The 14519-nt window shown below is 44.6% G+C and overlaps 1 protein-coding gene across 2 annotated transcripts in view; it reads left to right on the top strand.

Annotated features, from left to right (window-relative positions):
- The window catches only part of SIM1 (SIM bHLH transcription factor 1), a 54253-nt gene that overhangs the window by 13109 nt on the left and 26625 nt on the right, over positions 1-14519 (top strand). For both annotated transcript variants that reach the window (XM_054063755.1, XM_054063754.1), the window contains exons 4-9: positions 311-400; positions 538-646; positions 749-834; positions 1956-2155; positions 2263-2369; positions 3273-3420. In XM_054063755.1, coding sequence (XP_053919730.1) covers positions 311-400; positions 538-646; positions 749-834; positions 1956-2155; positions 2263-2369; positions 3273-3420 — 740 coding nt within the window. The remainder of the gene's footprint in view (positions 1-310; positions 401-537; positions 647-748; positions 835-1955; positions 2156-2262; positions 2370-3272; positions 3421-14519) is intronic.

The following is a 14519-nucleotide window of genomic DNA, read 5'->3' as shown; positions in this document are numbered from 1 at the left end:
TACCTCTGAGAAGCAGGTTGTACCTCAAGAGTCTAAGAGCTTTGGAAAGATTCTTACCCAGGACTTGCACGTTTTCTTCCAACTTTTTGAATAATCACAGCCTGAAGAGGGATGCCCGTTTGCTAAAATACGGGGACAGATACTTCACGGGTCTACCCGCCTTCATGGGTGGACTTATCTATTAGAATCATAGAATCATTAGCTTGGAAAAGACCTTAGAGATTATTATCTCCAACCGCACCTGTCTACTACTAAATCACGTTCCCAAGCAATATATTTATATTTCTCACCCCTCGACCCTTTCCTGCAGACGCTGGACGGTTTCATATTTGTCGTGGCTCCAGACGGCAAGATCATGTACATTTCAGAGACCGCCTCGGTGCACCTGGGCTTGTCGCAGGTACGCTGGGGGGGCGCTGCCAGCCTGCCTGTCCCGTGTCCCCCCGACCCCCAAACGACAGGGGAGGTGCGTGAGGGGAGAGTGAGCGGTGCCGGCCATGAACCCTTCCTCCCCTTCCTGCTCCTCCTCTCTCACAGGTAGAGCTGACGGGCAACAGCATCTACGAGTACATCCACCCCGCCGACCACGACGAGATGACGGCGGTGCTCACTGCCCACCAGCCCTACCACTCGCACTTCGTGCAGGGTAAAGTACACAGCGAAGCACGCAGCTCCCCGCCCGTGCCCGGCCGTGGTGGGGCGGCGGAGACCGCGGCTCACTCCCACCTCTGCCTCTCCCCCCTCCCAGAGTACGAGATCGAGAGATCCTTTTTCCTGAGGATGAAGTGCGTCCTGGCCAAGAGGAATGCGGGGCTGACCTGCGGGGGCTACAAGGTGCGTGCCCACGGCCAGGACCCTCTCTCCCTCCCCCCTCCCTGTCATCCTCCCATCCATCCTTCCATCCCCCCACCGTCCCTGCTCCTGCCGAGCACGTTGGACGGGCGGTGAAATCGGGGACGGGAGCGGGGATGAACCCTCTACCCGCGGGGGTTGTCCCAGCCTGATCCTCTTCTCTTTCATGTGGTTCAGAGCCAGAATTTCTCTCAGAGTTTCAGGTTAAAGAGCTCAAACCACAAAACCAGCAATCGAGCTCCCTGTGGCGCCTTTTTTTTTTTTTTTTTTTTCCTGTTGTTTTATTTCGCTTTTTAAACTGAACGTCCCACAACCGCTGAGGTTCCCGAGGCGTCTGGGAAGCTGTCAGGTGACACAATGGGAGCCCTAGGTTAATTTATTCCCTTATTGGGTAACTCGCCAGCTTCAGGGGCATCTCTCCAAGTCAAGGCTTTTGCTCAGGTGCTTCACAAACTTCTGCTCAGAGTTTCTGTTTTTGCCTCAGCTGCAAAATACAACGCCGACGAGCGTTGAGTGGGGTACCTGTAACCCAAGGAGATGTTGTGCCACGATGTGCCGTAAAACAAGAACGTCTGTTGAAACCGCTCCAGGAAGAAACACCCTCATAAGGAAAAGTAAGGGTGGAAGTACACAGCAGTCTTATGCAAGGATACGTTAGGAGACATACCTAAATCTTAGTCCAAAGTATGTTCTGGCTACGGACTGCATCTGCTCTATCCATATAGTAGACATATCTTACACATGTGACATATGCACACATGTAAACTCTTTCTCTCAGTCGCATACACTCTTCATTACAAAGTTGTAGCTGCCCTGGCACTTCCGCGTCGTCCCTTTTTAGAAGAGTAATAAAAGCGTAGTTAGGAGGTGGTCCAAAAACCACTTAAGTCAGTGGAAAAAAAAAAAAAAGAAAAAAAGTCGTTGACTTTAATGGGCCGTAGATCACTGTTGAACTCTCGTACGGAAAAAACCCCAACCAGGCTGCGGCTCTGCCGGAGCGGGTCACCAGCCGCCCTCCGGGTCCCCTCCGCGGGCAGGGGCGTCTGTCACAGCATCCCCCCACCCTTCCAGGCAGCCCCCAAGCTTTTCTGTGTCACCGGCAGGTCATTCACTGCAGCGGGTACCTGAAGATCCGCCAGTACAGCCTGGACATGTCTCCCTTCGACGGCTGCTACCAAAACGTTGGCTTGGTCGCCGTGGGCCACTCGCTGCCACCCAGCGCCGTGACAGAGATCAAGCTTCACAGCAATATGTTCATGTTTCGGGCCAGCCTAGACATGAAGCTCATATTCCTAGATTCCAGGTAGAGCCGGGGTTATTTCCAAATCGCCTAGCCCCTCCCTTCTTCTCTCTCAGGCCTCCTATCCTGTTCTCTCACCCACTGACATTTGCTGTTTGTATCTCTTGCAGGGTAGCTGAGCTAACAGGTTATGAGCCCCAGGACTTGATAGAGAAGACCCTTTATCACCATGTCCATGGCTGTGACACCTTCCACCTGCGATGCGCCCATCATTTGTGTAAGGAGATAGCGTTCTTGCAGAGACCCTGCCCCGCTCCTTCCTCTGCAGGTGGATTTTGGGTTTGTTAGGATTTACCTTTAGCCATAACGGGAAAAGCCAACTCACTGGAGGGGAGAATAAACAAAATCTGCATTAGGTTTAAATGAGATGGATGTCGTTAGAGACAGAAGTCTGAGCAGGAGGCAGGAGGGAGATGGAGGTGGAGGAGATCTCAATGAAAGGCCGTTTTCGTCTCCTCAGCTCTCATTTGTAGGACAAAAACTCCACTGCACAAACCTCAGACACTCAGTTCAGTTCAAATTCCGGTTAGGAAAAAACCTTTTGTCTTGCTCCAAAAAGACGTGCCAGTGAAATTCAAATACGTTTGTTCCACTTCCACCAAGGCTCACAAATCTTATATGTGTATCTAATTTTGACCGCAGTAGTGAGCCCAGTTTGGAGTGATGTTCTTTATTCTATTTTGATATCATGATGACATTAATACATGGATAGATGAATAAAAAGGATATTAATTTCCGGTAAGTTTCCTTACAGAGAATGTAACTAGAAGAGATAAAACCCAAAGCCAGATTTATAGAATTAAATCTTGATGACGCTATGTCGGGGTGGGGGTGGGTACGGTGTATTCAAGCCCCAGTCCTGCTCACCGTACCCCACCGATCTCCCCGAACAGCCTTCGATAATTAATGTCCCGACTCTCGGGGACCGAGACCAGCCTTGCCTGGGGGTCTCCACCACCCTTGCCCACGGGCGTCTACGCTTCATCCCTGCGTGATGCCAAGGGCTTCCCAGTCCCTCTCCTCGCCCACGGAGGGCTGGAGTGTGCGCATCCCCTTCCCGGAGCCGATGGAAGCCGAGGCGGGAGCCGCGCTGAGGCTCTCCCTTGCTTTCTCCCCGCAGTGCTGGTGAAAGGGCAAGTGACCACCAAGTACTACCGCTTCCTGGCCAAGCACGGCGGCTGGGTGTGGGTGCAGAGCTACGCCACCATCGTGCACAACAGCCGCTCCTCCCGCCCTCACTGCATCGTCAGCGTCAACTATGTCCTCACGTAAGTCACCCCGGGGGCAGCTCCGAGCGCCCGGCACCTGCTGGGCAGCGCTGCGGGGCCGGAGCGGCTCCTCCTGCACCCCTCTCCCGCTTCCCCCTCGCTGCCGCTCTGACCAGGGCAGGCTCCTCAGGTCTGCTAGGAAACACATTGAACACTTTCATCTAGATGAAGGGTTTCCCGTCTGCCTGTTTCTTTCGAGAGGGGAAAAGATTTAGAGGTTTGTCACCCACATATTCTGCTGCCCCCCTTCCTTTTTTTTTAGTTTAAATGCACCCAGCATTAAATAAAATTTAATGCAGCGTAAAAAAAAAAAAAAAAAAAAAAAAGGTTTCCACGTACGGAGTTATTTATATTCAACAAACAGGACATCTGTTTTTCTTTTCAAAAATCTGGGGTTTGAAGTTCTTAATTTCATCCAGAGTCTCTATCAAAGCTCTGAGATTTCTTTTTTGTTCTTGGAGAGCGATCCTTACAGTGAACCACAAAGAAAGTTGGTGACCAGAAGGGTAAGTTAAACTTTAAATAAAATAAAATAAAATATAATTTAAAAAAAAAAATCAGAGTGACTGCTGAGATAACGTATATCTCAACGCATCCCCTTGTATTAGGGAATTGTTAGGTTGTGCTCTAACTATTCTGCTTGAACAGAGGCCCAGTGAGGGAGGGAAGTTCGGCCGGGCTGTTTCGCAGTGTTTAGCGTTGTGATTGTTGGCATCTCCTCTGGACACGGCAGCGGCTGCTGGCGGCAGCACTGATGCTTCATTAGGATTGTAGGGACGGCCAGGTCGGAGGTACCTCGTTGATCCTAGGGGCTCAACGTACCTGTGCTCCAAGACTCATTTTTTTTTTTATTCTAGAGGCAAATGTAGGTGTTGGAAGCGTCTGAGAGGCGCACACCCCCCCTCTCCTCAATATAACCAACCTGCGGCAAAGGCAGCATCACAATCCTGGTGTTACTGGTTTCGTGCATGCACAGGTAGAGAAGAGTCTGGTAGCCGAGATTAGGACGTGCTTCCCCGAATGAAGCGTCTCGTTACGGCAGCGAGGGCTGCGGTCACGCCTGCAGGAGCGGCCGGAGGGGTGGGAAGGGGCTGTGGGTCACCGGAGCACCTAATCACTTTGGTACCTAAGGTGATAACGGGCATCGCGGTCCTAGTGTGCATGAAAAAGCATTCATTTGGGCCAGCATTCTGGTGTAGGGGGTAAAATACCTTTCCCCTTTAAAGAAAATGCCTTTTATTTGCTTTAAAAAGGGATGGGAGATACTACTCCGGCATCCACGCCGCGAGGATGCGGATTAGCAAAGCCACCACGGCCTCTGCTGTAGCTGTTCCACGCATTTCTATGTCCGTTTCGCCTCTGCAAGCTCCTCTCCATATTTTTCGCGTTCTGTGCTTTTCAGAGGAGTCCAAGCACTTGCCGGAGGTGAACGGGTAACTGGAAACGCAGAAATCAGCTTATCGTAACGCTAAGAAACAAGAAACCCGAAGGCAACTAGCTTGCTTAGAATGGTTTTGCGCTAGAAACGCTACATGTTTTCCTATGGGCACCTGAAATTAGCGGCCATTTCCCTTTTCTTTAACCCCGAAAGAGTAGACATCAAGCATGGCATTCTCTGTCAAATGACCCCGGTGGAAGTGAAACCTTCCAGCGGATCTGCTTAAGGGCAGCTGGGTCTCCGACTCGACCTACCCGCTGCTGACCAGGGTGACCTGTACGGCCCCCGCAGCTCAGTCTGGCACAGCAAAGCGGGCAGGGAGAGCCCTGGGCCCGCGGGGGCCGCTCAGACAAATCCCTGGGAGCTGTTTTCCAGCAGCGGGACTGCTTGCAGCACGTGTCACCCCAGCCCCTTGGACTGCAAACCTCTGCTGCGGTAACCACCAGTGCAACCCACACTACCAGGAGCAGTACCAGAATAGCGCGATTCCTTTGCCTCAGATGGATGGAGGCAGCATCTTTCCGTTTTCGTGCATGTATATGGATTTTAAGAACGAGGTTCTATTTAAGCCTGTTTTCACCCAGATTGACACGTGGGAGGACTATAGGTGTGCAGGCACCATGATTGCATTAAAACCTAGTTTGGGTATGTTCAAGGCCTTGAGGTTTCGTCAGCTGTGCTGGGTCTTCATTAGGGCACTGCAGGAGAAGAGTTCATGTCCTGCTTTCTTCTGCAGCAGGACTGACACTGCTGAAATTACTGCCCTGGGTGCAGGTAGTGGGTGTAGCTTCAACTGCATTATTATTATTATTATTATTATCATCATCATCATCAGCAGCATCATTATCATTAGCATTAGCATTAGTAGTAGTAGTGGTGATAGTGCTAGTGGTATGTTAGCCTGTCGTTCAGAAAATAAATGAGAGAATAAGTCCTGACATGTGCCAGAGGCTGTAAGCAGAGAAAAGGCTAGCTTTTAAAAAGTGTGACATGTAGTCAGCTTCTGAAATGGGTGACCTGGAGTGAAGGAAAGCTGTTGGAGAAAGGTTCATGGTAGGTCTCAGATGGAGGGATGCTGAACTCCTTCTACTTAGAGTCAGACTAATTGTCTTAATAGCTATTCAAAAGCAACATGTTATCATTCAAATGAGGAAGGTAGGTGGTGAAAGCACAGGGGAAATGAGAGGTTATGGGGGCTTGAACTTTTCCTCTGCTATGAGGTAGGGTCCACTCCAGGAGGGCTGAGTAAAGGTCTTGTAGCACTCAAAATCCGCAAGTGTTTAATATGCTTTATTCTGGTACAAAACCTGTAGCTACTGCAGTTCCTTAAGAATGGCATTGTATTTTTCAAGTATACTAGGAACAGCTGAGATGTATGTGTGTGTACTGCAGGTTCCTCCCACACTTCACCCACGTGGCATCAGGTGTGTGGTAGAAGCCCTTGTGCAGATGCAGTTCCTGGCAGGGGCACAGGTTTGCCTGCTGCAGCTTCATCGTGTTATAAACACAGCTAGAAAAAACACGCTTAAAAAGAGAGAGACAAACCTTTGCATATTAGCACTTGCGTATGGAAACTGAAGAGAAAGCAGAAGGAGTGCAAACTGGTGGTCTTGTGGTTTGAAATAACAGAGAGTCATGTTTGGGATTGCAGCATGGAGCCTAAAGCTGGAATGCCTCTTGCCAAAGATGCCTTTGAAAATAGGAAATGTTGGTCTTTTTCACTCAATTTGGGTGAAAATAGCAAAAAGGATCATAAGCTTTGCAAGACATAGTGCAGGTTTTCGAGCTGCTTGTCCCCTTATGTGGTACTTGTTCACTCAGGGAAAAGCCCAGGAATTTGGTTTTTTTTTTTTCCATTTGCTTTTTCTCATTATTGAGAGGACTCCAAATTCTCTGATGTTTTGGAAATGGGTGGATACTGAGTGGTATAAAACCCAAACTGGTCTAGAGGACTAGTTCCAGTGCAGGCTTGCAGGCTATGTGGACAGAGCAAAAGTATTTTACCTTTTAGCTGCCCACCTCCCCTGGTGATGCAGATGATGAAAATGGGAAGAATGAGAAAGGGTTTATGGTAGAACTTCCACCCCACCCTCCAGTTAAGAAAACAAAAAAAGAGCTCATTTCCATCTTCCATAAATCCCAAGCTTTGAGAAAGTGAATTCTAAGATTAAGAACAAATATTTTTAATAATTATATAAACTGAACTAAATAGGTACACTGGCAAAGGCATTTTAGCAACAAGAGGAAAGGTTGTTTTTTGTGTGCAATAGCAGTGTGAGAAAAATTAATATAAATGACCTTTAAAGGACTTCAGCTTTAAAACACACATTTACTCTTTGTATTCTGCTTGGCATATGTAGGGACACAGAATATGTGTTTCTTTTCGTATTTGTTCTGTACACACAGTTGCCATATCATTGATTATTAATTAGCTGTGCATGTTTATCTCATAAAGGGACTCAACTATGACTTAATTAATAGTGAATGCAACTGCTGAAATTTATATTTAGATCACAAAGAACCTTCCTTTAAACAAATGGGTAACACAAAGTGCAAATCCTTTGACTTCTAGAGCATGAGCAAATATTATAATAATTTGTCCCCAGAGAAAGCTAAGGAAGCTTTACTATATATGTTTCATTGTCCTTTTATTTAAAAGAATAGCAACAGCAGTAGCATGTACAGATAACATGGATTAGATACCTAATTGCAACTAATCTCTGTTCTGATGAAAATGTACACATATAATATAGTTCCATCTGACCTCTCCACATTGCATCATGTAACTGGCTGATTAGAAACGCAGATTGAATGCAACTTATTTGAAAGATTATTTCACAAATGCCTGCCATATTGATGAATGTTTTACTTAATGACGTGGTAAATGCAATTTAGAATAAATTAGCTGTTAATTGTATCTACACACTTAATCTTTAAATCATTATTACTATTTATATGTTTGTGTACTACCAGATATAAAATCATAGAATCATAGAATTACTTGGTTGGAAAAGACCTTTGAGATCATCAAGTCCAGCCATACCAGTCCACTACTAAATCATATCCCTAAGCACTTCATCTAACCATCTTTTAAACACCTACAGGGATGGTGACTCAACCGCCTCCCCGGACAGCCTGCTCCATTGCCTCATAACCCGTTCGGTGAAAAAATTTTTCCTGATGTCTAATCTGAACTTCCCCTGGCACAACTTGAGCCCATTCCTTCTTGTCCTATAGCCTGTCGCTTGGGAGAAGAGACCAACACTTACTTCCCTACAACCACCTTTCAGGTAGTTGTAGACAGTGATAAGGTCTCCCCTCAGCCTTCTTTTCTCCAGGCTAAACAAACCCTGTTGCCTCAGTCACTCCTCATAAGACTTGTTCTCCTGCCCCTTCACCAGCTTTGTTGCCCTTCTCTGGACACGCTACAGCACCTCAATGTCTTTCTTGTAGTGAGGGGCCCAAACTGAACACAGCATTCAAGGTGCAGCCTCACCAGTGCTGAATACAGGGGCACAATCACTTCCTTCGTCCTGCTGGCCACACTGTTTCTCATACAGGCCAAGATGCTATTGGCTTTCTTGGCCACCTGGACACACTGCTGACTCATGTTCAGATGGCTGTCAGCTAACACCCCCAGGTCCTTCTCTGCCTGGTAGATTTCCAGCCATTCTTCCCCAAGTTTGTAGCACTGCAGGGAGTTGTGTCCCAAGTGCAGGACTCTGCCTTGTTGAACCTTATACTGTTGGTTTCAGCCCACCAATCCAGCCTGTTCAGGTCGCTTTGTCAAGCCTTCCTACCCTCAAGCAGGTTGACACTTTCTCCCAGCTTAGTGTCATCCACAAACTCCAACCTCTCATCGAGTCATTGGTAAAGATGTTGAGCAGAACTGGCCCCTGCACTGAGCCCTGGGGAACACCACTTGTGACCATTGAAATGACTGTATAAGCTCTGTGGTATCATTCATTCTGTGTAATGGCTCAGACTCTGAAAACCCTCCTCCCTGGCATATCAATTGTTTTTTTAGGGGAACTTTTGTTTCAGGTGGAAACAAAACTCTATCCGTATTTTTGGACAGCTACAATGATATATTTTCATAGCTTTTCATAGCTATCCTCTTTTTGGCCTGTTTCTGGGCCATCAGAGCTCACCTCTTTCTCTGCCTAATCAATAGGAGAATCCACAAACTGTTTTCATGCCTACAGGCCTACTTTTTTCAGTGTTTCTCTTTAATCTACTTATTTGGAGCTGCCATAGATTCCTCTTCTCAGTCACAGGTAGATACATGTTGTCATGTATCTCTGAAGTGTGTGGTGGAGTGTATAGGAGAGTGAATAAGGTGGGAAAATCATTACTTGCAGAAGTAATCTTACACATCCATCTTTACTCATATCATGAGTGGAACTGCTTATATGAGCAAGCTTAGCCGTCTAGCTTTAATACTTGAGATAAGGCTTAGTGACTTTAACTGGATTATGTATTTTTTTTTTAAATAGTTGTAAACAGTAGGAACAAATTCGACCTGCTGCTTTTCCTTTATATTTCTCTGTATTAATGAGAATTTTACCACTTCCATAATTGTGCACAGAACTGGGTCCTGCTTAATCTGCCCAATCTACAACGTGCTTTTTGTAAGACTGGAAAGCCTCTCTCATTCACATGGTTTGATTAGCAATGTAAATATATAAAGGAATTGTTTTGGTTAATCAGAATGCTTGGGAAGCACATGCCTCAAAGAAAAAAGTATAAAAGGATTCTCTTCAGCTACTCAGTGCAGTATCCTGATTGTTCACCATTAGTTTTTATTACAGACTTGTCTCCCTGCAACACTGTTTATATATTTCTCTCAAATAGGAGACAGACTTCTCCAGGTGTCCACAATACGTTTCTGCAGTTCTTTGTTCATGTAGGGGCTTTCTTAGCTACCATTTGTTTAATTCACTCCAAATTTCTATGCTTGTATTTAAACCAGGTGACTGTAATGGCCAAGGCACTAAAACTGTGGGACACAGTCTACAGTCACTGCTTGTATTGAGAAAGTTTTATTTGGTAGAGTGAGGATTAGAGGACTGCAGCTCAGATCCACAGGAAAAAAAAAAAAAAAAAAAAAAGCAGTGATTATTTTAAATGCCTGCAAACTGATAGTCTCACACGGCATGAAATTCAGGAGCGCAAATGAATATCTCTATTCCAAGAAAGAAAAGTGACTTGAAATGCTTTCCACTTTATACTCTTCCCTTTCAGTGTGTTGGCTGTTCCAGACCTTTGGAAACTCCCTCCTCCCAAACACTGTTACAGATCTAGTAAAATGATTGTCTGGAATGGGGACACATTCAGCAGTCCCAATGCTGAAGCATTTGGGACTATCTCCAGCTGTCTGCCTCACTTCCCTGGTGAAAGGTACAGATCTTGCTCCAGGGACTCTTACTCCTAAAATGCGCCAGTTTATGGTTTAAGGTAAACTGCCACAGATTTCACTTTACATGGAAGCATTGGACTGTGCACTGTAGCACAGCTGCTCCTGCTAGAGAGCTTGTTCACACTTTATCCTTACTCTGCCCTTCTGCACTCTGAGTGGCATAAAAGAGGCTTGTGAACACCACTAGAGCAGCTGGGAGTTTCGGTCTCTTTAGGGGATCAGCCCCAGTGGTCCCGCTACATGGCAGAGACCATAGGCCAGGGAGTTCATGTTTATGTTCACTGCTCTGTGACAGTTCAGAGAGGTGAAGGCAAGTGAGGCAGTTGGAAGAGTGTCTGCCGGTTTTACCATACATTTATAACTCATCTATAGGTTGTGCTAGTGGCTGTGCAGAGGGTGCATGCCAAGCTGTTGAACTGCTACCAAAGGATTCCCCTCTACTCTATCATCCTCTCAATACTCTGCAAAAAACGGAATGTGGAACGGGCTCTTGCTCTCCCAACAACAACACTGCATTCCTTAAGCAGGTTTACAATTTTACTAGCTCTGCTTCTGTTTCCTTAATCTGTTGCATGTTTGCTTTCCTTCCCCTGTGCTGCACCTCAGGACTGCTGCGATTCCCATGTTGTTTCATTGTAATTATCATGAAATTCAACAGGTGCGATGTTACTAAACTGCTTATAAGGTAAACTCTTTCCGCTATGCTATGGTGTCTAGCTAGTTTTTATTCGTACACAAATGTGGCATTTAGACATGGACTAAATTAAGTGTTAACAAATAAATCTCCTTTGTCCATTCAACAGTGGCAAGTATCTGTTTAAAATCTAATTCTCCTTCCCTCACCTCTCTTTTGTACTTTACAGCATGGGCCAGGCTCCAGCACACATGTTCGTACTCAGTAGGTTACTTCAGAGGCAACCCTTTTCACTTTGATGACACTATTTATGGAGGCAGGCATCGCTCTGTGTGAACAAGGGTATAGCGTCTGACCCTTCTGAAGGCTTGCGATGGCTGAAGTCTGGAGTCAATCACATGATCTTTAACACACTTAGACAATTTATTCCTGTTGTTGTCTTTTGTTATCGTCCACTTAGTGCAATTAAATCACATAAGTCCTGATTTACGAAAGCACTTGAGCACATAGCAGGCTCTAAAAGTGCTTAGACATAACTTTCAGTACATTATTATATCCTAGTGAATTCAGTTTTGAAATAATAAAAAAAACCACCCCTTAGGCACACACTTAGAAATAAGAATATTCCTTGACTTTGCCAAATAGAGATGGCTTGAAGGACACGTTTGTTACTGTGTTGAATTGGGACCTAACAAAGAACATCCGTAGTTTTCCAGCTACAAACCACTGTATATAAATCTTGGGGGCAGCAATGTGGAAAATTCCAGTGCAGCTATGGAAACTCAAATGCCACACTAACTAAAGTTTGGCTCTATCTCCAGCATTGTGTGAATATTTTGACACAACCTAGAGTGAAGATCTTTAAACCCATCCAATATACAGTGTTCTTACATCTGTGCTGTTGGTTAGGAAGTGAGCATGCATAGTTTGCCCAAAAGGCAGCCAGTTCCAATGTCGTCTGTGGCTTTTGATCATCTGTGTACTATGTTTGGAAGCTGGTAGCCTAGGCTGTTGCTATAGAAAACTCTCTCCCTCCAACTTAGGCTCTGGTTAACGGAAATCCACCCAAAGTCATTGCACGATATTTTTTCTCTTGCTGTTTCCAAAGGCTGTTTTGTACACAGAACATAATGAACTTTAATGACTTCTTCACGAGGCATATCCCAGTAGAGTATTTGCTCAAAAAAAGCTAAATTTGGGGATAAATAGCCTGAGAGCATCCTCCCATATGCAGCCAAACTGCTGAACAGTGTTCCCCAAAATAATACCGTGGATCTTAAGCTGTTAGTTAAAGAAAAAGTGTCATCTTCTGAAAGACGATCAGCCTCCTTAGTGCTTTCTAGTCCGTGAAAATCATTAAAGGGGGTGGAGATTTGGCTTCAGTCCAAAGAAACCTGCATGTCTGTGTGAATCCTACTGCTTAACTTGACATGGGAATATGGCATTAGAGGTTGCACGATGATATGTAGTCAGTTTAAGAATAGCAATAGGAGAGAAGGTGCACTGTAGCATTTGCATAGCTGTGATACTCTGAAGTTGCCGCATATGTTCTACGGAAGTAGTCACCGCAAGCACAGCAAATTTCATACTTTATGATGGCCTGGACTTGTAGTGTAGACACAAATCAAATGTTCATTTAGTCCAGTTGCAGATTGGCTGTAGTGTTGGTTCGAGGACAGTAGGATGGCAGTGGAGTTCATCTGCATGTATGCTGTAGACATTTTTATGGGACAATACAGTGGCCAGGTGACATATGCTTCTAGGATTTCCGAAACCCTTGATAAACGTGCATGTGAAGCAGTGACAACAGAGTGACTGGAGCCAGCTAAGGCCCCTGCCTGTCCTAGTCAAAGCAAGGACCAAGAGGGTGAAAGCAGTGCAGTCAGATAAAAGATTTCCATTTCTGAGGAAGATTGTAGCTAGATATTATTGTGTTTTATTAAATGATTTTTATTTATTTAGTTTTTTCTCTAGTAAGTATTTAACTACCTACAACTGGTCAACTCAACGGAGACATTCTTCAGTTTTATAGGCTGGATTTTAACATGGGCATGCATTTCTGGAACTGTGTATGCTAATGATGAGTTGTTGTTAGGACTATTATTGGAAAGAATCAACGACCATTAAAGAGGTCTTTTTTTCTGAATTTGATAGATGTGGGCTCAGCAGTAGCTGTGCAGTGTATGGTGGTTTAAATTACTCTTTTGCACAGAAGGTCTAGGTAGTCTAGCAGGTCATCTTGTATCAATTTTAACATTTAATAGACACACTTAACAAATATAGCCACGTATAATGTATACTTTGAAGAGATAGAATCAATGATTACCGAGAAAGTATCAAATAAAATGCAATAGTATGCATTATATTATAGCCTCCTGATATTGGCTTTTCTTGCTATTTGTCTCCTGTTTTATCAACATAAACACTTAATAAATTGTAAGTCTATCAAAGCTGGACGGCCAAGCCTGATGCTGGTGTGAAGAAAACCATATACCCAAATGGAAAGTAATGTGAGTGGGATTTGGCTGCTGTAGAGGTTTGACTGCGGGTGGGAAGAAGCTGAAAGCAGTCTAATTCAGGTACAAACAATGAAAAGAGAAAACAGATATATTACATTTTTAAAAAACCAAAAAAGCCTTTCTCCCCAAATGCCAAAACCCACATGCAAGTCTTTGCCTGTCTTCCTCTCCTACCTCCTCTAAAATTTAAGCCAAACAAGTTTAAATTGAAGAACATTTATTAGATATCATATCATGGTTACTTGTTTTGTGGGCAGGTAACTGCACACAGAAACCCTCAAGGGCAAAGTGCCGTCTCTTGGCCAAAGCAGAGGAGCTCTGGAAAAGTGAATTGCAAAGACTTTCATTGCAGAAAATTCTTGCCTTTTCTGAGGAAGGTGAAAGCCTTATGGCAAGAAAGGATTAACCTAGTGAAAGAGAAAGTAATCTACTATAAATGGGACCTCCTTATCTGATGGTGTTCATGAATCCTTTTGGAATCAACGTGCTTCTTCATTATGGGGAGCAGCTGATCAGAGAAAGCAGGCTGGAATGATTGACAAGTATGTTATGAGGCATGCAGATAGAAAATTTCCTAAGGAGGAACAAACAGAATGAAGAGTAATCCATTTTTCAAGCACATTTTTTTTTTTTCTCAAATAAAGTATTCCCAGATCACAGAAGTTTATCCAGAAAGTCACAGAAAGTTGTCACAGAAAAGCTAACTAATTTTTTTAAGTGTTTACCTTAGGACCATAGGAAGGTTGTCACAAAAAAAGCTTTGATCATAGGGAATATATAGGATTTAATAAAATCTAAAATATCGATAAATTAACTTTTGCAGTAAATTATTAAAAGTAATAATAGCAAATTGTCAGGATCCCTCTTCACTGAAGAGTTTCCAAAGAACTGAAGTATTGAATTGTTTGATTCCTGTGGTATAGAGGGTAACATAAGAACAGCTATACAAGATCAGGCACATACTGATAGTGACCATGGCAAATACTTCGGAAAGAGTTTAAAAATAGGACAAGCATGCAGTAATGCTTCCCCAACACTTTCTCCCAGTCTTCAAGAAGTTCAAATTACTTTCTATAAAGAAGTGAGATC

Source organism: Cuculus canorus, chromosome 3 (genome assembly GCF_017976375.1).
Source record: "Cuculus canorus isolate bCucCan1 chromosome 3, bCucCan1.pri, whole genome shotgun sequence".
In the NCBI taxonomy this organism is placed as follows: Eukaryota; Metazoa; Chordata; class Aves; order Cuculiformes; family Cuculidae; genus Cuculus; species Cuculus canorus.
This window is presented reverse-complemented; position numbering and strand designations above follow the sequence as displayed.